The 24251-nt window shown below is 42.3% G+C and overlaps 1 protein-coding gene across 1 annotated transcript; it reads right to left on the reverse strand.

The window, feature by feature from the left end:
• Window positions 1-7252: 7252 nt before the first annotated feature.
• LOC143356975 (uncharacterized) lies at window positions 7253-18913 on the reverse strand. The gene is made up of 8 exons (XM_076793088.1): window positions 18150-18913; window positions 17927-18034; window positions 17225-17370; window positions 16082-16244; window positions 15774-15930; window positions 9928-10077; window positions 8454-8895; window positions 7253-8303 (listed from the first exon to the last, which is right to left on the reverse strand). The coding sequence occupies exons 1-8, from the start codon at window positions 18367-18369 to the stop codon at window positions 8058-8060; spliced, it is 1632 nt and encodes a 543-aa protein (XP_076649203.1). The 5' UTR covers window positions 18370-18913; the 3' UTR covers window positions 7253-8057.
• Between the last annotated feature and the right edge of the window lie 5338 nt (window positions 18914-24251).

Consider the following 24251-nt stretch of genomic DNA (forward strand, 5'->3'; position numbering starts at 1 on the left):
GTCCGCCTCGACTACTTAACGCTACATTAGAAAATGATCGGGTCGGTTACGGTGGATCGCGGATCCAAGAGGGACCCGAGGTGATTTATTTAATAAATATCGCTCCTTGCGTAACCTCAAGGCAAGGTGATCCGACGCGCGCAACAATTTCTGCAGCCTGCAACCTCTATCGTTCCTTCGGATTTATTGTTCCATGATTTCGATGTCGATGCGCACATCCTCCATTTTTATTCAGCGTTGATCTTGACTTGATCTTGGAGCGTGGATGTGGACGGAAACGTTGGCAGATTTGCTATGGTATTGTCAGCAATCTTAACTGATCGCGTATAAAATACAGAATGTGAGCAAATTGTTGAGAGCCACGTGCATAATCTGAGATTGTGCGAGTAGTTGTTAATGTGCTGGAAAATTTCTACTGACGGACACGTTCGTATAGGTTGTGGAGTTCGTATTGAAACAGTCAATTTTGAACAAAGATCGAGCAGAAGGTTAAGGGTCGAGCAGATCTACGCATCTCCTATCCGAAAGATGAGCTAATGGGGAATCCCCTGGCTTGAACTGCATAGTGATTGACAGAAGCATTGACGCATAGTTTGCACGGGTCAACAATGGCCCGCCATGCAGTTTCCTTATGCGCCATTACAGCTAGTCTTTCCCACTGGGAAACTCATAGTTACACTTTGAAGAATAAAAATAATGTAAATCACTGGTGCGTGGCGAAACACGTGAAGTCCAAGACGACAATAATTTTAAGTAAAACCAGTACAGTTTTTCCTGTTTATGTAACCTAGTGCATCACGTCGTAGGAGCCAATTTTCACGAACGAAGGAGTCACGAACACGTATAATTATAACAATATTTTTCCTCCGTTCCTAAACGAAGTATACATGAAAAGTCACATAAAGTCACATAAATTTTATGTTTAACGTGAAATAATACCGAAAAAGGAAAACAATTATTTTCACTGCAGTGGAAATAAGGGACATAGCACGTTATGTAAAATCGAATGAAAATATAGGATTCAGCCTAGTTTGGATCAATCATTAATGGTATGAATTAGCTATCAAGAGAAGCAATATTTACATGTTCCTGCTGCTATTGTCAAAAATATCTATCTAATAATAAATAATAATACGATAGTATCTATCTAATCTTATCTAACAGATAAGATAATATCTACCTAATCTTATCTAATAAATAAGATAATGTCTATCTAATCATATCGAATAGATAAGATAATATCTAGATTAAAAAATCTACGCACCAATTGAAATCGGACTACTCTAATCCACTAAAATTTCCAAAAACGTGGACCAACCCAGCAAACGCGTGGTCTCCCAAACAGCTGACACGTTCAGGGAAAAACCGTCGATGTGATTCCCAGTCGCCGTCCTATTTCCAGAGCAGCGTCACTAATGCAGGTCGCTTCCGAAATGACTATACGCCGACCCGAGTTCACCGGAAGCCGTCGCCCCGGCCGATAATGGTCGCAGTGATCCAGAATCCGCGGATCAATCCGGGGGGGAACACGTGTCGGCTGCGGAGGTGTCGTCGCGTGGTTCATGAAACTTTCATGACATATCACCTCCACTAATTGTGCGAGCAGTTTTTCCGGCTGACCTGCGGCCGCGTCACCTGTCGGGATCGATGGAAAAAAGTGCGCTCGCCATTCCAGGCGTTCGGAAAACGCGTCTGCGATCCAGAAACCGCGAACCATCCGGGGAAATACCTGATGAACAGTTTCCTGTCTGCTCCGCTTACGTCTGGGAACGTCGAGGAACGTACAGGCAGTACACAGAACCACGGTTTCAAGAACGTGCTCTGAGAATGCATACTTATTCGCGTGCGACGACTGTGCTCTGTTTTCATGATGCAGCACATATGTAAAAGTCGGCTGGCAATTACAACAACTTGTTCGAACGACGGCTACACGTGGAACAGAAATTAGTAACGGCTTGGACTCTATGCAAAGCTTCGCATAAATTTTGATCCGGTCAATTCCTCGAATTGAAACATCGATTTATGGCATTTTCTTGTCACCGTGTACAGGATTGTACATGGAAAGGTTAAAAATTTCTGGGTTGCCAAGGTGAAGTTTAGTCCACAACTTTGTTTTGACGGGACCCGCGCGGGCATAAATCTCTACGCTAGGATGATTTTTGCAGAAATAATCACGATCTCATAACGCATGCGACTGGATAGCGCGAGTTCACCTGTTGATCGATGAATTATACATTGTTGAATTCACAAGGTTGAATAAGAAGTGTCTGGAAAACCCGAGACCTGTAAATAGTCCTCTAATTAAGTTCTAATAGACCTCTAATTAACCTCTAAATAGACCGTAGATCTTTGAGAAAGATAAATTTTTACTTCCTCCAATTAGCTCGTGCAGCGGAAACGAATTTTTCAAGAATTAAATTTTCCAACGATTTCGTCTCGCTCCGTGTCAACTATAAACGCGTTACGGCGCGAAACATCGCAAATCTACAGGGTTAGATTAGTTAACAGGAATTAAGACGCGCCGAGCCTTCCACCGTTCCGTTGGCGTTTAGCCACATTGTTTTCTCGATTTGCATTTTTATTTCTCCTAACGACTGTTATTACTGTTAATTCGATCCCGAACCGTGATAGACCTTGACGCACTCCGGGCAGCAGCAGATATTGCAAATTGCGATCTACGGATGGTAAACAACAAATTCGTCAAATCCCAGATTCCCGGAATTAGCCAGAGGAAACGTTTCGACTAATTACCAGTCGGATCTATTTCGAGTGACCAACAAAAAAAAAAGGAGAAAAACATGTTCGTGGAAAAATATAGTTGCAGTGCTCAGATGCTCCTGCGGAAAAATAACGCGCAACGGGGAATCTCACGGTCGAGCGATCATCGTCATTCAAGGCCCTCCTGTAACGCATGATCGAGCTTCGCGACAATTAAGTCCGACTCTAAATTCTGCGACAGATCGAAACGGCTAGAGGCTAGCCAGTCCCGAGGATTTATGCGAACGATTATCGGCTCTTTAAACCTCCTTCACCTGGCTGACGGTGGATAATTGGTTAATCGACAGCTGCGGTCGCACGTGAACATCATTACGATGTTCTTGCTGTTAATAGTAACCTAGGTTAGGGTTAGGCTGCAGGCCATGCAACATTGTTTCCGACGAAACGGCGTCGCAATTTGTTAACCGCTCGCAATACCATTTTAAGTACAAAGGAATTAAAGAAACGGTTAATTACAGTGTTTTTAGCACGATCTTTTCAGTAAAGAGAATTCATAAAAACTTTTGTTGTCGCACAATGCTGCAGGGCATGCAACATTGTTTCCGAAGAAACGGCGTCGCAATTTGTTAACCGCTCGAAATACCATTTTAAGTACAAAGGAATTAAAGAAACGGTTAATTACAGTGTTTTTAGCACGATCTTTTCTGTAAAGAGAATTCATAAAAACTTTTGTTGTCGCACAATGTTGATGGGACAAGGATTTCTGTGGTAGCTACCCAAGGACAATGGTACGATCGATTCGCTACTGTAAGATCTATAAAGAAGAAATATGCAACTATGTACTTGTGTGACGATGGTGGACGATTGGAATCAAATAATTGGTTAAATAAATTGTTTTTCAGTACGCTCCACTCACTCGGGAAATTTCATAAACACAGTCTCAGTTGTGCAATGTTGCGAATGTGATTTAAAGAATTCGTTTAACGATCAGTTTCAGGGAAAATAATCCTAAGAATCATTCCTGACAAGAAATGATTGCAGGTATCAATACTTCTTGAATGTGATTGGTAGAAAAGTTGAATTTAAAATAAAGTTACAGAAACGTTAATGTTAACGTTACAAATGTTAATTAATTCTGGGAGCCCCGAATTAATTTGCGCACCTAATATGAGAACATTCTCGATGTTCACCGACATGCTCATTATAACTTCGAACAAAATGGCACCAACTTTCCAGAGCTAATTTCGAATTTAAACTGGCTGGGTGCATCGGTCCTGCAGTTTTGAATGGCAGTGTACATCCAGAGCTACGCGATGCTGCAACAATATATGTGTCTAATTACCGATTTCCTCGCAGCTAATTTGCCAGTTCTACTCGATGCCGTTAGCAGCGTCATCGTAATCGCGACAACGATCCAGACAACGAGTGGCAGCGACCGGTTGATTCCTCGATCCGATTCCGCGATCGGTGTTAATCCTCCGCGAGGAAAAACTTCATGCTCGTCCGAAGTCCAGGAAAATTCCCGACGTTTCCCCGTACAGAAAACGTTTCCGAGAAAAACGAAAAGGCTCCCTCGATACTGCGTTGCGTTCATCGTAATCTCCATATTCCGCTGCGTAGGTTATTAATTGCACACGGCAGCGCGTAATTTCCTTATCTAAGGAAAGATCGACATCTCTTTCTGAAACACCTGAATGATTTATTTATGAAGATTTACCCGAGCGGTAGCGGTGCGACAACCAGCGGATTATCTAACCTGTGTTTCTGCAATAATACTAAATATTTTGAACGTTTTTCCCGATTATCTTTTTTTGTTTACTTTTCTTTTGTTTCACATTACGGATGCCAAGAGTTGATTCGGTGGAGCTGGGTAAACATTGCATTATGGGTTGGGATTCGAATGATTCCTAGGTCTAGAAAAGGCCTTTATTGTGACCCCTAGATCTAGAAGATCCCCCAACTTTGACCTTAGGTCTAGGAGTTCTCTTAATTTTGATCCTCAGGTCTAGAGAATCCCCTAATTTTTATTCCTGCGTCGAGAAAAACCCTTGATTGTGACCCTCAAATCTAGAAGATCCCCCAACTGTGATCTTAGGTCTAGAAGTTCCCTTAATTTTGATCTTCAGGTTTAGAAAATCCCGTAACTTTTATTCCTGGATCCAGAAAATCCCTTGATTGTGATCCCTAGATATAGAAGAGCCCCTAACTTTGACCTTAGGTCTAGAAGTTCCCTTAATTTTGATCTTCAGGTTTAGAAAATCCCGTAACTTTTATTCCTGGGTCCAGAAAATCCCTTGATTGTGACCCCCAGACCTAGAAGATCCCTAACTTTGACCTTAGGTCTAGAAGGTCCCTTAATTTTGATCCCTAGATCCAGAAAATCCCCCAATTTTGGTCCCTAGATTTATCAAAGTCCCTCAACGTTTATTCCTAAGTCTAGAGGATCCCCTAACCTCGATCCTCAATTCCAGAAAATCGCCTAACTTAAATCGCTGTGTCTTTAGATGAAAAATTTGTATTTTATTAAATGAAATTATGATAATTTCTCTGAGTTTAGGTTAAACTAGACGACTACCAATGTGTCACACAGCAATGTATGGCGCGCTACAGAAAGTGGGAACTCCTAGCAACTGTTTCCCTCTTACAGTCGCGTATTTTCCGTTGACGTCATTCGACGACTCTCAGAATTTCAAAGGTCGTTGCCTGACCAGTGAACGAATGATTCAGTCGGCAAGCGGTGCCACTGTCTGTTCTTCGAGAACTGGTGGAACGATCGAGGTAACGCAACCTGTCGATCCACAAGTGGGGGAACATCACCGTAACGATTCACCATAACAACATAAAATGAAGATCAACAGTACAAAATTTGATTGAATTACAAATCCATCTGTATACATTCATAGTTCGTTTTTACACCGCAGGGGATTACCAATGTAGTTCTATATATTTGTAATTACATTGTCGGCAATTAAAAATGCATTTGCAATTATTTTCTACGTTGTAGACAATTAGAGACATTTCTACGTCGTAGACGATTAAAAACGCATTTGTAATGCATGTTCACATTGTTTGTATTTACAAATGCATTTGCAATTCATTTTTACATTGTAGGCAATTAAAAATGCATTTGCAATTCGTTTTTACATTACAGGGGAAATTTTCTACATTTTGGATGTATTTCTAATTAATTTTTCAGTCGTCACGAACTGCAAATAAATTTTCAATTTCACCTCGGTATGCATTTCGCTTCCTCCGTCCGTTTGCCGCTGTGACTTTACTTGCAATTCGAATGCGTGCTATCGACCGAAGGTTTTTGCACACTATGCATTTCCAAAAGTGCAGACGGGCCCTCCATGATCGGCCCTCATCGTCGGGCACGATCGAGTATTTTGCGTGTTGCGTAACCTTGATTGAACGTCTGATTGGGTCAAGTGGTGAGAACAATAGTCGGTGTCTGGTCGCTGTGTGCATCACTCCTCGCTGTGTGCATAACCCTATTTTACAATCTTAATTTATCACATCCGCGGCAACATCGCCCCGGCGCGGTTGTTGCACACGTTCTCGTTGCCGGAAGTGTCACTTGGACGTCTCGTTTCGCGGCCGATAGTCTCGAAATTGAAAAGAAACCTCAAGGGCGATTCTATAAAACCATAAACTGCATCCTACTGCGCCGCGTCCACGCTTGTCACCCTTTATCCTCTTAATTCCGCCAAGTGCCATTTTTCACTGGCAACCCTCCCTTCTTTCCAATCAGCCATATTGTTTTCACGCGACGTCTTTATCCCCACTTGTTTTCATTTTGTGTAAAATAAAAATTGTGTGAATCGCGAGTCGCAGGAACCTTACAGAAAAGGAGAATGAAAAATTAATAACTTGATCGAGGAGGAATCATTTAATTCCACTTGTGGATTTTTAACGCGTGCGAATTATTATCATAAATTATGCTGGCTCGATTGCGCGCAATGATAAATTGTCACGGAATCGATCTGGTTTCCTGTTGGCGGTTCGTTTATCATCGATCACACCGATTCTCGTGAAAGACGTCGGACAGCTTGACAGTTCATTAAGCGCCATTACACGGGGCTCCAGTTCGTCTGTGGATTACCTTTATTGAATTTATTATTGATTAGCTGTTGTACATTTGTATCCGTCGTGTAACATGCTCATCGGTCGCTTGGAACAGTTAGCTTATGCGGGAACGTGTGCGCACGAGACACGCGCGCGAACACGGGGGCCACGAACACGCCACGGAGAACTATCATTAATCAATGCTGTACAGTTCGCATACAGTCTACGCCCGATTTGCGAATATCCCATGCGATCGGTCCTATTTGTTTATACAAATGGTAATTCGAATTAAAATTAATCTGTTGCACTTCGTCTTGCATGCTTCAATTTTTGTTGTTTGATCCACTATATATATGATATATATATATATGCTCTTGAATACTTATATTCTTAACTTAATCTTAATTGTATAGCACTTAATTCGAGAAGATAGAGGATCAATAAAGGTTCATTCAAGATACATACGTATAGAATTGTTTTTTATTTTTATTGATAGAACAGCAGAAATTGGCGTTCACTGCGTTAATTATCGTTCGTGAGTTCTTGTTACTTCTTGACTAGATTGTTGAGGAACTTATGGTGGTCTCTTTGGATAAAATATTTGCACATTTTCTTTTGTTTTTTTTTTTGGTGGTGATTTTTTTTGGTTTTTTTGGTACGAACGAGGAATCGTTTTCAACCGCTTCAAATCGCTTCAAACCGAATCAAACGAGTACATTCGTGCGAAATCAACCTTGCATTAAGCAGAATCGACTGAAATAAATTTGTAAAAAATCAACTTCAAATTCATTCAAACTGATTTCAGATAAGACCAGACTGAATCAAACCAACCGAAACCAATCCAAACCAAAGCCAATCAGAGCATTACGTCGAATCAAACCAGATCAATCTGGATCAGTCAGAATCGAACAAAGTACATTTGCTACCGAACGAGCTTAACAAAAACCTGTCCGAACCGACTAAAATCGAACAAAATCAAACCGAATCGAACCAAATCGAACGAGATCAATATAAATTGAATGTCAACGAGGTGGTCGCAAATCCGAGGCAAATCGAGCCGACCCAACCGTGCTCCGCAGAGTTTGTCACTCGATTTGGACATGTTTGGAGTCGGTGGATCAACCAGATTATAAAATCAGCCGTAGTCGAACAGAATCGTACCGATCGAGGCTCGACGATTTACGAAGTATCGGCCGCGTCGGAACAGAGCCTGATTCGGCGAACTGTTCGACTCGCTGCGATCTCGGATGCTGTTCACGTCGCTGATTGCTTCAGACGCTCTTCTCGGATATGGTGCTCCTGATGCTTCGGTTGCTGTCCCTCCTCTGCAAGGTACGGGCGTGCCTCTGGGCTCGGACTGGTGGTTCCCTGTCGCTGCCTACGCGCCTCAGGCTCGTGTCCCTCTCGATGCGAACGTTCTTCGGTGCCGTCGGGCCTCGGATGTTCGTGTAGACCACGTAAACGGCGAGAATGCCAACGACGAACATGGCGACGCCGACGCCACTCACCGTGCCAACCTGAAATTCATCGTTTCGCCGGATCACCGTGGCTCTCCGCGTCATTCCCCCCTCTCTCGCGACGTTAGAAGGATTCAGCAATAAATTCTCAAGATTAAGACACCCCGGAGAAAGGACCTATTACGAAATGACCAATCGACATCAACTGACCATGGTCCACCATTCGCTGTTGTCCATCTCGGACACCAAAACCTGCGCAGCATCCTCGTCCTCTTCGTGAAGCAGCTTGATCTCTTTGGCAGTCGTCGCGCACCCAGTCTTCGTGCCCTTTTCTTTGGTGATCAGCTTCTTGAAGAGAACAGGCATCGCGTTGTCATCGCCGTCGTCGTCGTCGTCGTCGTCGTCGTCGCCGTCGTCACCGTCTTTGGAGTCGTCGTCGTCGTCGTCGTCGTCGTCGCCCCAGTGCAGCGACGCTTTATTCTTATGCACCACCACGCTGCCGAGGCGCATCAGTTCGGCTGCCTTCTTCTTGATAGAGATGTCGAGGGTCATCGCTGCGCTGTGCGACTCCTTCGTGTACTCCGCCAGGACGTTCGACAGGACGTTGTTCCAGTCGACCGGGTTCACCTGGTTCTTGCATTTCTTCTTCTTGCTGGTGTATCATAGAAAACGAATCAGTTAACCGAATGATGTTCGGAATGACGAATGAGCGTTAGCAAAGTGGAAGGAGAAACTCAGTGTGGACGCCATCTTGGGAGAATAGCAAACCTCCACGTTGGATGAACTTCTGGACACTGTCAGAGATAACAAGGCTTAACGATATTATCCACCGTGGATCCACAAGTTGATATTAATGAAAAGGGAGAATATATTTTGTATTTTATCCGCCATCTTGAAGAGTGTCCCCTAATGACGACGAAGAATTTACCAGTTGCGATTGTTTGCTATCCGAGCGCATCTGATTATCACCCCTGTCACCAGAATGCATTACGCTCAGCTCGCGGGAGAAGAAGGAGGAAGGATTGTGACTAGCAATTTCGATTTCGTGATTGGCAATACTGTCTTCCACAAGGAGATCGCGTAACATCGTTTATCTGTCGTGATTTATCCCATTTCCTACAACGTCCACTTATTTCTAGTGAAATATCGGTTTGATAAAACGAACAGCGCCGTTTTATCCTTGGTCTTAATCGGCACAGACACGTGCTGTTCCCTGCGTGTTTATTATTATTGCGGAACGTAGAATTCTAATGAGTCGGCCATTCTTCCAACGACATTTAAATGGCAGAGCGATAGTAACGAAAGATGATTGTATCAATAAAGTAGAAGCTGAAGTGTAGAATTAGAGTTTGTCATAGCGATATGAAGCGTTTGCGAGTCGAAGAAAACTAATCTGATCCGGGAAAGAGGATTTTCGTTCAGAACGTAAAACGGAGTTCGCAGGTTCGACTAACAAGTTATGATTTGTACAGTATGATTGATATGACAGTCGAACAGCCTAGTCGAACGCTGACAATCAATTAGCATGCGCATTCTCTGATAAGCCTGCCATTCCTGTCAATTAGCCGCGATGCTGTGAGAAAAATTTTCTGTTTCTTTTTCCTCCTGATTTTTTCACTGTTAACCGGGTTGTAACTTTCTACGGGAGCCGTTGATTAACGAGTAATCAAATCGGCATGCTCACCACAGCGTGTCTAATGCTTTCGCGTAGACTTTTATCGCGTCCTCGAGCCATCTAACTTCCCTGAGCTCCTCGGCGTCGTACTTTCCAGTGTCCTTGCTGGACCACCATTTTGACTTCTCGACTCTCGCCTCCAGCCCAGCGAATTCGTTTCTGAAACATAGCAAAGCGATCGAATCAGTATGGAAATTTAGCGTTCCACCTCCCAATCGATTTTGGAGGATTACATTTTCAGTTGGTTAAGTTTCACGAGTTTCAAGAGTTTTAAGTGGAGAAAATAATAATATAGAACTGAGTTAGGGTAGCCGACCGCCTATTGGAGGATCTACAGAACGGATCTATCGAACACTCGGTGGGGGAAATGGGATCGGATTGGTTCGAGATCGGTGATTCGCGGCCAGGGGGGGATTTTTAATTGCGACGGTTTGTTAATCAGATAACGGGCGCGACAGGTATGTACCAATGAACTCGGTAATCGCGTGCACCGTTCACATAAGCATCGATATTTCTATCACGCCTAGTATTATACACAGAAGCTAATAATTACAAGATTAAACGTGTTCCATGAATAATAATGACACCGTTTAATGACCAGCTTGCATTAAAATGTGTCACTACGACGCGCTTCGTCTCGCGTACATTCACCTTTAAAAGTGGACATTCAATATTATTCCATAGAAAATATCCGATCAACAGTAAGTTTAAACCTGAGCCTAAAAAATACGCTGAACGCCTTCTTAAAACAAATTTAACACAGTGGTTCTCTGCGTTAAACTCGTCAAAATCATTTGCAACAATTCTATGGATCTATTTATCCATAGAAAGAATTTTTGCACAAAGATCTTCAATCTATGGTATTCGATATAGAAAAATTCAGAAAACAAAAATTTTCTGTAATAAACTTCTCTGCAGTGCGTTTACAATAAAAACACAATTTAATAACAAAAATAACAATTGAAAGTCCAGAAAGAATTTTTCTAGATCGCCTGGAGAGACTCTAAACAATTACTAATTTATGCCAATTCTCCATTAGCAATTTTTATAAAAATATTCCGGATGGTAAAAGTAGCACGTCTGTAACATTTAGTAATATTGATGCTCGTTGCATGTTGCCTGTATCGCCGGATCGCAAATGTCACTGACATGACGCAGAGAATGACAGCGAGATGCAGCAATGACTGCGGTTTCTTTTTACCGCAACGTAATTCGTTACACATAGGCAGAGCTATTAGTAAAATGACAGCTTCTCCGGCGCCTGTAATTTCCTCGCGATCTCAGCCTGTTAATTTATGGAATCTTAAATTGAATTCATTAACTTAAAATTAAACAACGTTTAGCTATAATAACGAATGACGAAACTATTGAAAGACGTGCTATTAACTCGTCCCTATGCTCTAAGTATAGTTGACGTTTACTGACACTCGTTCGTCAAAGATGTAGTAACAGACAACAAAATGGCGGACGTGCGTTTCATAGGAAATTCTACTGCACATAGTATAATACACGTTGTTATATGTCCGCGATTGATCCTTGGGTGATCTTTCGGACTTGTGATGTTTTTGCACTGCGAGGTGCCCGCTAATCAACTAGTGCTAGTTCGAAGGACCACCTTCCTTGATCGGAAGGAAATGAACTAAGGGTGCAAGTATAGGTTTAAACAAACTATATTTCGACTATGATGCGAGAAAGCTGCTGGAAGGAGCCAATCCCGTCGAGGCTACAAGCTAGATATCTAAGGAACTATACTGGGCTAGTTGGACTTCCAGAGCGATCTGACTGGGAGAACACGAGTTACAAAAAATCTAAGCTCGGTTCTCCCCACCACGCTAAAGTCTCAACCCTACTTCGGGGGTTTGGTGGGAGGATCTAGGGGCTGAGTGCTTGAGACAGGCCCAGGGCTCGCCAAGGCCACACATCCTTGGCGACCGAACCCTGGGTTTTTCCAGACATCTGCAAATCATTCGAGCTGTAGTCTCATGCACCCGGACGCGTTGATTCTAAGGGCGAACGAATTTAAGTGTTTTATGGCAGGGAACTGCATCGAAGAGACCCAGGCACGGACGGCAACACCATTGAACCATGTGGCGATGACAGGCCCATCGCCGTAGCCAAACTACCAAAGTCACGTACTGGGCCTGCTGCAGAGCATCAAGACCCCTGCCATAAAACATCGCCCAACGCGAGCCCCTACAAACGTATTGGATCGACGTTGATGTGCCAACATTGATAACTATCGCAGCATATTGCTTACGATGATTATACCTTTGGCGCGTAATAACACGTTCCCGTTTTGCACCTGGCTTGGACCGAATACGTCGAACTTGTCCGGACACATATATCAATTTTGACGACTTTTGTGATGTTAATGCTCGACATGATTAGAACGTGTCAGACGGTGGACATTTAAGTCAACAGTTGTAGACGTAATAATACGTCATCGAATTTTTGTCCTGCTGGTATTCTGAACGCTTGGAGACAGCGAGGCTAGGTGAGCAAGAAAAGTATGAAGCAATTTCGAAAATGCTTATTCTTTTCCAAAGATTTTCAAATAGAGCATAAACAGAAGAGATGAAAATGATCTTGCTCCGCTGGAATCGCATGTGCGAGAACAGTGTGCGTTGCATTGTCTGCGTGCTGATCCAAATGCATAATAACGCTCCGTATCGACAGACCGAATGATAGGTGCGTTCCGAGTAATTTTTTTAAGCTAACCCGTTAATTGGTAATTTCTGCTCGACCGCGTTTTAACCATCCGTGGACAATAGTTGCTCTCCGAGTTTTAAATTATGCTACACGTAGATTTCTAAACATCATTAAGGCGTGACTGACGTATTCAATTAACGATGGCGGACTCCGCAGAATGCAAAACGGAGAGCATTAATATTCGATAATTATTGTACGTGGTGCTCTGCAATCACCTATTCGTTGTGACGTTTCTGTTTTGTACAATTAATAAATTTTACGAGTCACGCGGATGTATTGTCAGCTGTTTATGCGAATTAAAATTTTCTTTTCTGATCAACAGTGTCCGTCGATTATTCAAATCATTTTCAACAAAATTTTGAGAACGAAGCTTTGCGATTTTACTGGTGAAACTAGCGAAATTCAAGGAACATTTTGATTCCACGCAAGCTGCCGGCCGTCACGCATGCGCGATCTCGATCGAATGCGTAACATAACATATTCGACGGAGAAGTATATTATATATTATAGTATACATTATAGTTTTCAAAGAGCACCGCTTGCAAGTAAGTAGAACCCGTATGCATATCATTTTCTGGAATACACGTGTCAAGTATAATACACTGCCCCAGTTTTAGGTATTGCGTGGTGAGTCGGATAAAAAAAACTGATTTATGGTTTTTGAACATTTTTATTCCGTTTTGTAGCGCGAGGTCGATCGCGAAACTTGCGATCACGCGCTGTACCATAATGGCAATGCCTTGTTCCGTGAACATGCACAATTACAAACAAGTTTGTATATAAAAATGTTTGGTTTTAAGTTTGAATGAAAATTTTTTTAAATATGTTAGCTGGGAATCAGAAAAATTCTTTAGAGATAACGCCACTGCTCGCGAAATGGCCGTCACAGTGATTTGCTTAGAATTTTTTTACCAACTCGCGTGCCAAGGAGAAGTAGTCAATTTATTTGTATAAGTCTGTCTCGCGTTTACTTTTTTCCAATGGTTAATATAGCAACAAAAAGAGGAGCGAATTTATTTGAAGGTTATGCGCGAATAAAATGTAATGGTAGAAGATTTTAGAACTTGAAGCGATGGTGTAGAATTCGATCGTTATCTTTACGCGCCATTTTCCATGGTCGTTAAAAAAAATTGCGAAATCCATACACCTTTCTCTGACTATATTCTTCATTTTACGAGGCGCGCGCTGGGATTGGACGATTTTGTGCCGTTACGCTCTCATTAATTCCTTTCAGAGCGAAGGACGAAAGTGTCCGTTGCATAATACAGTAAAATAAAATTTATTGCACGCTTTTCGTTCGTGAGAATTGGCCTGACAGCTTTCCCAGGAATTTGTGCTCTTGCAGTGCGAATTTCTAAAAATGGAGGAAATGATGCAGCACCTAATAGAGAACCTGAGACGTTCAAAAAGAATCCTAGGTTGAAAAGAAAAGCCTTCAATTTTTTAATTTATTGCCTTTTCAATTTTAGATCGAGAAGATAGACAATTTCTCAAGAACATGTTACCACTTAAAAGTCAATCTCTGCGATGAAAAAACTCGTTTAAAAAGATCCAAGGATCCAGAATAAGTTGACAAAAAATGGCCACTCGATGGTCCTCCATAAGGACGACATTCGAAAACCCGAAACATTAAAAACAAATAAAAATTGAACCGATATCCTCGTTCCGTGGAAATCGATCCGTGGCAGCCTTGATCGAAATCTGCGTACAATAAAGCAAAAAGAAACCGGCGATGTGTATCGCGACTATCTTACAAATTGTTGCGACTGTATCGCAGGCTCGATTTCCATTCGATCGATCGACCGCGCGCCAACAGGAAATCAACAGTGAGTCATTGTTCTTGTTTTTGTTTTTCCTTTTTTCCTCGTCGGTCGGTCGATACAGTAGAACCGCGTTTTTCTGATTGATTCTGTGGAAACCGAGATCTGTTACGTGTCGAGATTTATGGTCGCAATTATTTATAAATAGCCGAGAAGTATTTCTGTTTTGCATGCGCGATGAGTCACACCGTTAATTGAACGAGCATCGTCCATTGTTGCGAGGAGGATCATTTGTCGTCAACGGTTAATTATTACGCAACGATCGATCCGTCGATAGAGATGACTGGAACACGACTACCGATCGTGTAACGATCCAGAGATAGAATGATAAAACAGTCCTGATCAATTTAATCAATTTAAACGACGGCTGTAGGCATAGCAATGACTCTACGGGGAATTTCAAGCATAATGATCGATCTCCGCTATTTTATTTGATGATGGAGCGATGGGTAAACCTTCTGGATCATTGACCTTTCAATCGTTCATTCAAGTCGAGGGATCCCAATTTTTTAATTTATCAGAGAGATTCATTATATTATTCTCTTATTATATTGTAATAAAAATTACTAAAAATTCTAATCAATACAGTCTTATTATTTTTATAAAACAATGTAAAATGTTCTGTAGATCTAGAACTTTCTGTTTTTGTTTTTGAATCGCGATTTTGAGAAATAAATTTTACGATTTTGTTTTCTGGCGAAGGAAATTGATTATTGTACGTGCAGCGTTAATTAATCAAATTAACGACGTCGGTGTCGCCACTTTGTAAGCTCCGAGTCGACCTACCCTAGTCGCGTCAGCGATATTTCATTTTCCCGTTGTTTCCTATCGATCCCGGAAGTTCCCCCGTGCCAACCATGATCGGGATCATAATTGACTTATCTGGGGGATGGCGGAGGACGCGTGAAACGCCTCCGAGGGATCATTTGACGAGAAGAATATAGGAAATCCGGGATTACCGAAACGATGAAGCGTCGGGAATTGAACGACGGGGCTCAGATGGGACGTCGGACGTCGCGACGTCGATCGAGGAGGACGAAACATCGATTTTACCGTAATGGCGGCCTCGCCACAACCACCATTGTGGCGAAAATGCGGGGAAAATAAATTCGTTCGTCTCAAGGATTATTAAAGCACTGATCTTCGAGTGGAAGAAAATCAATGATCCAAGGACACCTGTAAAATCGTCAAAACCATCTGCCTAATGAATTTTGACTAGCAGAAATCTTTTAGTAACATTGAAATAAATATTTTCCTCGTGGTGGATTTTTCAGAAAAAAAATTTGCGTAACGTACCGCGGGATAGCATGATGTTGCAAGTGTTACCTGGCGTCTTCGACGAGAACAATAGTGTTCGTGGAGTTCACACGGTTCAGGTGATCATCGAGGTGTCCCTCGCTCAGTACGAGCACTGTTGCGTTGACAGGCTTGCTGAAGAATCCGTCTTCTGGTTTGCCGACGTGCATGATGTGCGATGTCAAATCTGCGTTAAAATTCAAACGATCAATAACACGCTCACGCTCTGTTGCAGACTCTTCGATCGATGCGCGTGCGAAGGTAGCGAAAATTTTGTTTTTTCAGGATTAAAGGGACCCTTCAGCGTCGCATAATTAATTATCGGGGCAGGGTGGTACCGTCATCGTCGCCGTCGTGGACCAAGACGCAGAGACCCTTCTCAATGGCAGCCATTGTCAACTTTTTGGCGATGTTCTGCGAGTCGTCCTCGCCGTCCTCGTCAGCGTTCACCACCAACGAGAACGACTTCCACTTGAGCGACTCCGCGACCTTCAGTGCGCCCTGAAACAGAAAATCCGGACGTGCCAGCGCAGCCAATTTCGAACGGGCGTTTGCAAGTTATAATAGGATGAACCGATAAAAAGGACGAGCGCGAGGCGCGGGTGGAAATCCGTAATTAATAACGAACCATCGACCGGAGTCATAATTTAGTGAGCTGAAGAATGGTTCTCGAAGAACAGTCGCATCAAGAGTACTCAAAGCAGAATATTAACACTAGGTTCACGGAGCGCTAAAAGTGACTATTTTGCATTACTCTGTAAAAATAACAAGAACCTGCTACCCACATTTTTAGCAATATTTTTACAATAATGTATACCCAAAGAAATAGATTTGCTAAATAATTTCTCGTGTATGCATCGTTGGAATCTTAATAATTTTAAATTCAAAATATTAGAACCCGTCATTTTGACTCGATGCAAAAGCATTCGCAGGACCTTTTTACAATTGTACAATTGCCTCTAATTTTCGTAAACATATTTTTGAAGGTACTGCCTGTAGACCCATTAGTCGTTGCTGCCAAATATTATGATATCAAATGTTTTTGTATCTTCAAAGAGTTAATAGCGTGCCATTAACGTGGTGTATAATTCAGTCACTTGAGCAACATTTGAACGTTAATGATAGAGTTCTTGTGGATCAATCGAAATTCAGTTTAAAATGAAAATCGATTCAGCACCACTTTGGTAGATTTTTATCTGTAATTGGATTTAAATAGATCCGGGAGGATTATGGTTAATAACTGTAGAATAAATTTTCATTTTCAATTGAATCTAAATTGATCCATTAGAATTGTTGCGTTGATGTTTTACGGTTTCAACGAAGGAGCGTCGAATAAATTTGTGTGAAAAAACGCAACGAAGCCCGTAATCGCTTGTGTTTCAGCGTGGAAACCGCCCTGGCGGGTAATTGTTATAATCGCTTGTTGCGTTCGATATTTTTTCTTCTCGCTTTTTGCCACGTTTGATATCGCGGATGGTTACCTGAACAATATAAGAATCGGATTCCTTGGTGAGATGATGAAGGAACGGAGAATTCGATTGCCGCCTCACGATATGCGGCACTTTCAGCACTGACGTTATCTTGTGTACGGCTTCCGCATTTGTCGCAGTGTCTGGCCCAATAATTCCTGCGGAACGGATTCAGCTCGATACAGGGTGAACAAACCACTCTTCGGAATTATTTTATATTGGGAATCAAACATCAGATCAATTGAAAATTGGGGCACGAGAATGTCCGAGCCGGATGTATACAAGATATCCCGAAAATGTCGTACTTTCTTGAAAGAGGCGATTCCTTAGGTCATTTGGAGTAACTTTTCCCTTTACAAAATTGTTCTCCGAGGCTTCGTTAAGGAGTTATTCGCGAAAAGTACGGACCAATCAGAGCGCGGCTGCGACGGGCCCCGCTGAGGCGCGCGGGCCCTGCGTTGGCATTGGTCGAGCCGGAATCGGTCCTCTGTAACCGCGCTCTGATTGGCCCGGGTTTTTCGTTGATAACTCCTTAACGAAGCGGCGGAGAATATTTTCGCAAAGGGAAAAGTTTCCTCAAATGACCTCGGGAATCACCCCTTTCAAGGAAGTACAACAATTTTGGGACAGGCTGTGTTATAATAGCTAGTGTTGTCAGATCAGATTTAAATGTTGGAACTGCTACAGTCCCCAGGGTTAATTAGGGATTACTACCTAAAAAGTAAGGGGCTTGCAAGCAGTTGGTGTCCGCCCCAACCAGAGCTTTCATCCCCGCCTTCAAAGCACCTGCGATGCTGCCACAAGTGTCCTGGACGGTCAATTCTATAAACAGGAGAAAATACAATTCACAATGATCCGTGACCACCGATTTCTCCGAGCGTCGCGTCGATTTTTCGGTAATAACCGGAACCGGAAGCGGCAAGAATGGAAAAAATACCGAGATCGTATCCGGCAGACTTGTTGTTGTGAACTTCCGCGAGGAATTTCGCGGCTTCGTAGAGCAGGACGCCTCTCGGCGACAGTTTCCTGCAGGATGGATCGTCGTGGACGCTGGTCAACAATGATATCTGCGCGTGACTTCCGCATTCCGTGCGTCCTCCGCAGGTGCACGCACAGATCATGCCGATAACCACAACGAGGACTCTGATGAGGGTCATGGTGGCAATTTTCTCGAACTCCAATCTTCCGCTCCAAAAAGTCCCTCGGCCGGTCTTAATTTTTCCTTTCACTTCTAATTGTTCTGGGTATCCATGTTGGTTTGCGAATCAGTTCCTTCGAAAATTTATGGCACTGTATTCCGCTCGGGCTAGCAGTTGTCGGTTCGGAGCAGCTACGGTGTCGCAACGCGACCGTTGCCAGCGTAGAGACAAGAACGCTAATGACAGCGCGCCGAGCGTGTGTAACGTGCGATTTTTTCCCAGGCGGCGGTTTCGCAATATTATTATTTCGTCCCCGCCTAATTTTCTTCTTCCTTTGAGAGTCGCCTGATTCACTGAACTTTCACTCGCGGCTCCCAGACGGGCTTTTCTGGGAGTCGTTGAAGCGTAGAAGGTCGTACGAGCACAGGTAACAGCGCAGAGAGCACGAAAACCCCCTTAACGTCGCGCTCTCGTATGGGGACGCTCGATTACGTTGGGGCGACACGCGATGGGAGCGATGGTTCTCCTTTCCACGAAGCTTCCTCCAGCACTGCGGACCTTGGTATTGAAAACCGGAAGCTTTATAAGGAAGCCAATGCGACATGTATTATGCGAATTTCTAGGGTTTTAGGCTTCATCGACCGGGGGCCTCTTCGCGTTCTCAAGGCGACCTTGTTGCGTATTTTTCCGCGTGATTTCTCTCTCTTACTGGCCTCCTCTTTGTTTCTTGTTCCTCGCTAAAGTGGCTGGTCTCGGTTTCGGTTGACTCGTGGAGATTGATCAGGCGAATCGGGCGTCTCTTTTATTTTGTTGAAACGAGCGTATTTGTACCGTGCTCGAACATTTAGCAATTTATTAAACACGGAGGCATTTGGAAATTGTTTTAAATTGTAGTGCGGGATTAAACTAACAGTAGAAATCACCATCTTTGAAATTATTGAATATAACATAGAGCATACATGTGTCGTCCGTTTTCATTAAATGTCCCAAACATTTTCCTACATTTTAACAGCAATCCTAATGAGTATCGAGCTTAGAATTCCGTTCAAATCAAAATGGAAATCTTGAGAGATTATTATTACATAATCTCGAGGGCTTCACCGATGTCCCAATTTCTGCAACAATGTGACTAGTCAGTCCGGAAGAAAACCTGAAGATATTGTTGTCAATAAAACGACTTTCAAGCTGGAAAGTAATTTTATTCCACAATGTTGGTCTTATTTTATATTTTATACCTTGAGAGAAGTGATCGGTGTTCATTGATTATACATTAAACTGGGCACCTATAATATCGCCTGCATGCTCACTGGCGAACAACTCGTTCAACCCACTATAATTACATCGCCTACTCCATTCGATCGGTAAAATAGGTGTCACCAATGCATTTCACCAATCAGAGGCCGCAGCACGGTGCAGCACTATACCCACGCATACTTGAGGTGGGGCGAGTAAATGCTGTGTTATCCCTTGCACTCTCATTTTCTTTTCTACGGTCAATTAATTTTCCTTTGCACAGAAAACCTGCCCACTTTGCAAGTGAAGTGGACAATTTTTAATTTGCAGAACGATCCACCGTTCGATAATTAGATAACAGGTTCTAAAGAAAATAAATTGGGGAAATTTAAAACAACAGAGAGACTAAAAGAATGCATGTACATATTATTTCCAAGCAGAGAATTTGCCATTCCACTATTAATTAACAAAAATATAGGATGACTACGAGGACAATTTGCGGTCCTCGAGGCTGAATTTTCGTAACGCGGGAGCCCCTCTTAATCGAGCGTAAGCTCGTTAGCATAGTATTGACTACGAGACTGTAAATCCTTGTTGCACAACCTCCACCCTTGCATAATCATCCGTTATGACTGATTAAAATGCACCAGTGGCGCGAAACGCGGCCCCGGTTAGAAAACTTCGTTCACCGATTATGGCAGCGGCGCGGTGCGTTTCGATTCTGCCGTTCCCGATCATGGGAGTCGTTCAGGTCGGACATGCACACGCGGCCGAGGAAACGGTAAATCTTCTGCGTGTCTTGGGTCCATGGGCAAGACCATTATGGATCGGAAAAAGCGCGTTTGACAATGCGTAGATCGCTCATCTCTCGCAACCAATTGTAACAGTTTCATCAGATCTCGTGGATACGATATTCATATTCACGAGAGGCAGAGTTTTTTGCACTGTCTTTGCAACTTCCGCGTTTGCTTGTTGATCTGTTCGAGCTGCTTGCTCGATCATCGCCTTTGGAATTGCGGAGAGGTGGGGAAATGCAGAATATAGTGATTTTTTAAGATATTTATTGATTTTTTGTTGTTAGGCTGAATTTGAGAATTAATTTTTGTGGCACGTTGTTGAACGTATTAGCTCACGAATCGATTTTCCAGTTTCTGAATTGCCAACACAGATTCGTTTTAGATTCGTAGAATTAAGATGAAGATTGTTGGTTTCGTTGATTGATTGTTCGAATAGTTTAGAATCGGGTAAGCAGAGTTTTTATGGCATTAGGATTTAAATCTTATAATTATTGGGTTTGGGCTTCCGAAAACCTGTGACATAACTGACCCGTTAAGTGTGATCGATGGGATCATGGCCCCAGGAAATGATGAGTCCGTGTTGTGAGCCGCAGATTAAGGGTCGTAACAACACACGGAGACGATGATTCCTCGTGTTTCACCTTGGATTCTGTTCACAGCCGCATTCTATATAATGCATGCTTACGGGCTGTACTTCTTAAATGAAATCCCTCAGACATAAGAGATTTATTTATTTACGTAAGCTCTGGCCGCAGCGACGCGCTGTTTTACGACTCCTTAAACACGGCAACCCGGTACGCCTTCGTTTGCGTTTGCCAAAAGCAATTAGTCTAAGTAATCGCGGCAGACTATTTATGTTGTGGCTGTTCGTATATTCTGACAGAGAACGCTATTCAATGTATCTGATTAATTACCACCGATTTGTCTGCATGCACTGCTGAGCTTTGTGCAATTTTGAAGTATTGGCACAGTACAATTTTGAAGTATTGGCACAGAACAATTTTTACAGTACTGGCACAGTACAATTTTTACAGTACTGGCACAGTACAATTGTTACCAAATTAGCACAGTTCTGGCACAGTACAATTGTTACCAAATTAGCACAGTTCTGGCACAGTACAATTGTTACCATATTAGCACAGTTCTGGCACAGTACAATTTTCACAGTACTGGCACAATACAATTGTTACCATATTAGCACAGTTCTAGCACAGTACAATTTTCACAGTACTGGCACAGTACAATTGTTATCATATTAACACAGTTCTGGCACAGTACAATTTTCACAGTACTGGCACAGTACAATTGTTACCATATTAGCACAGTACTGGCACAGTACAATTGTTACCATGTTAGCACAGTACAATTTTTACAGCACTGGCACATTAGAATTTTTAAATATTGGCATACCACAATTTTGAAGTATTGGCACGGTACAATTTTGAAGTATTGGCACAGTACAATTTCTACAGTATTGGCACAATACAATTTCTACATTATTGGCACAGTACAATTTCTAAAGTATTGGCACAGTACAATTTTTACAGTACTGGCACATTAGAATTTTTAAATATTGGCATACTACAATTTTGAAGTATTGGCACGGTACAATTTTGAAGTATTGGCACAGTACAATTTCTACAGTATTGGCACAATACAGTTTCTACATTATTGGCACAGTACAATTTCTAAAGTATTGGCACAGTACAATTTCTAAAGTATTGGCACAGTACAATTTTAACATTATTGGCAAAGTACAATTCCAACATTATTGGCACAGTACAATTTTTACATTGTAAGCAGGGTGGGGAATTTTAATATCCAAATTTGACTATCTTGATTTCCGAAAAATATCAAAATGAAATTGAGAAGACCTTCAAGAAATCGTCCGGTCAATTTTCCTCAATAATTATTCCAGTTTCTACCGCAAGCTTTTACTTTAAAAAATTATGTTTGCACGCATAATAATCTTATTTGTAATGTGACAGAAGAAATTCTTGTTTCAAATAGTGAGTTATCGAGTGTCCACCAGTGAAGCAGATGGCAGTACAGATCAACTATACTCCTCGATTCGGAAAGCCGTCGTCAGCTGTCGCCACCGGTTAGATCACAATCTGCCTTCGTACCTATTTATTTCCAATTACCTTGCAGAACAATTAATCCTCAAAATGCATTACATATTCTGCACCACTTATACGTGACCATGCATAAGTTGCGAGTCAGGCCAAATACTGGCAGCTGATCATTTCCATCGAGGATCGGAAACGTTTATAGATTTTGAAAGTAGAAGGTACAAGATTTATTTTACGGCTTCGGTGATTTAGAATATCCTTGTGGCTCGTACGAAGGAGATAATTTATATCCATTGTACGTTCTCCAGTGGCTGTGCATTGACAAGAACAAAATGGAATGTTATCTCGATTGAAAGAAAATGAATGACAGGCTGTGTAATACCGTGTAATTCTCGGCGATACGGGATCAATCATCTCGGCGTTGCGAAGCGTGCTCGGCACGAGCCGAATAATTCCATCAACAGCACCGGGACCCGGTCCTGCCCCCGAGATGAATGGATAGAAAGGAGGATCCGAAGGGACGGCAAAAATGGCGATGGTTACAGGCACGTGGTGGGGATGATGTATTTGCGTCGTGGCCGAGCATTACTTAGGTTGGCCCGGTACCAACAATAACAGCGAAACTTTTAAAAGCGAGACGCGAGTATTCCTCGAACCTCAAACATCTTCGCGGTGTTCACGAGGTGCGGACCGAACACTGTCTGTTTATCCATACGTCTGTCCGACGCCCTGTAAATCCATCGGCGATCCCGGGACCGAATATCTCACGAGACTATATCATGCTATATACAGTGACTCCCACTAATATTCGGACGCTCTTAAAAATCGCACTAACTTTGTCAATATTCGATTATACTACTTGAATTATTTTGAGAACTCGGAACAATTGGATCGCTACATAACCCGAGAAAAATGTTTGATTAAAAGTACTAAAAATTGTATTTTGCAACATTTTTATGCGGGCTTATATTACAAATTTGAAAAGTACGTTTTGTACATCTGTGTCAATTGTACATATTCTGAATATTTCATCTAAATCGGTCAACGTTGCAATCAGCTACAAACGTTTAACGATGAAAACTTACGGGCGAAAGTCGCATAATTTTGGTCCTGTCAGAGAATTTCGCCCTTATGTGATCATTTTGGAACATCTGTAGCTCATTGCAACGTTGACAGATTTTCAGGAAATTCTCAGAGTATGTATAATTCGTACAGCTCTACGAATCGTACTTTCTAAATTTTCAATGTAAGTCCGCATAAAAAAGTTGCAAAATACAACTTTCAGTATTTTCTCTGCAATTTCGACCAATTGCAATTTTCGTAAAAAAATTTTATCACTTTATGTAGCAAGCCAAATGTGCTAATTTCTTAAACAAAAATCCAAATTGTTTGGTCGAATATTAACAAAGTCATGCGATTTTTAAAAGCGTCCGAATATTAGTGGGAGTCACTGTACATCCCGAGAATTTACGAGGATTCGCCGAATCGGTGCAATAACCGCAACCATGCTTTTCCCCGTTCGCCCCATCGTCGGGATCTTAATTTTTTTAATTGCGTCACAGGAGTGAGACACTCGACGAGTAACCGCCGGTTTACGTTCTCGGGCATTCTTCATCTTTAAAACCCGAAAACTAATGGCGGATGATTAAAGGCGCGTGCTTGCCGGTGAGCATCAATTCGTTCACCACCTCAGATTTATTGTTAACACTTTACCCTCCGCTGGTTATTTAATGGGCTCTTAAGAATGAGTAACTGGGGAATTTCTTAATAAATGTTTTAATAGCGACGGATATTATAG

The sequence above is a fragment of the Halictus rubicundus genome, chromosome 9, assembly GCF_050948215.1.
Source record: "Halictus rubicundus isolate RS-2024b chromosome 9, iyHalRubi1_principal, whole genome shotgun sequence".
In the NCBI taxonomy this organism is placed as follows: Eukaryota; Metazoa; Arthropoda; class Insecta; order Hymenoptera; family Halictidae; genus Halictus; species Halictus rubicundus.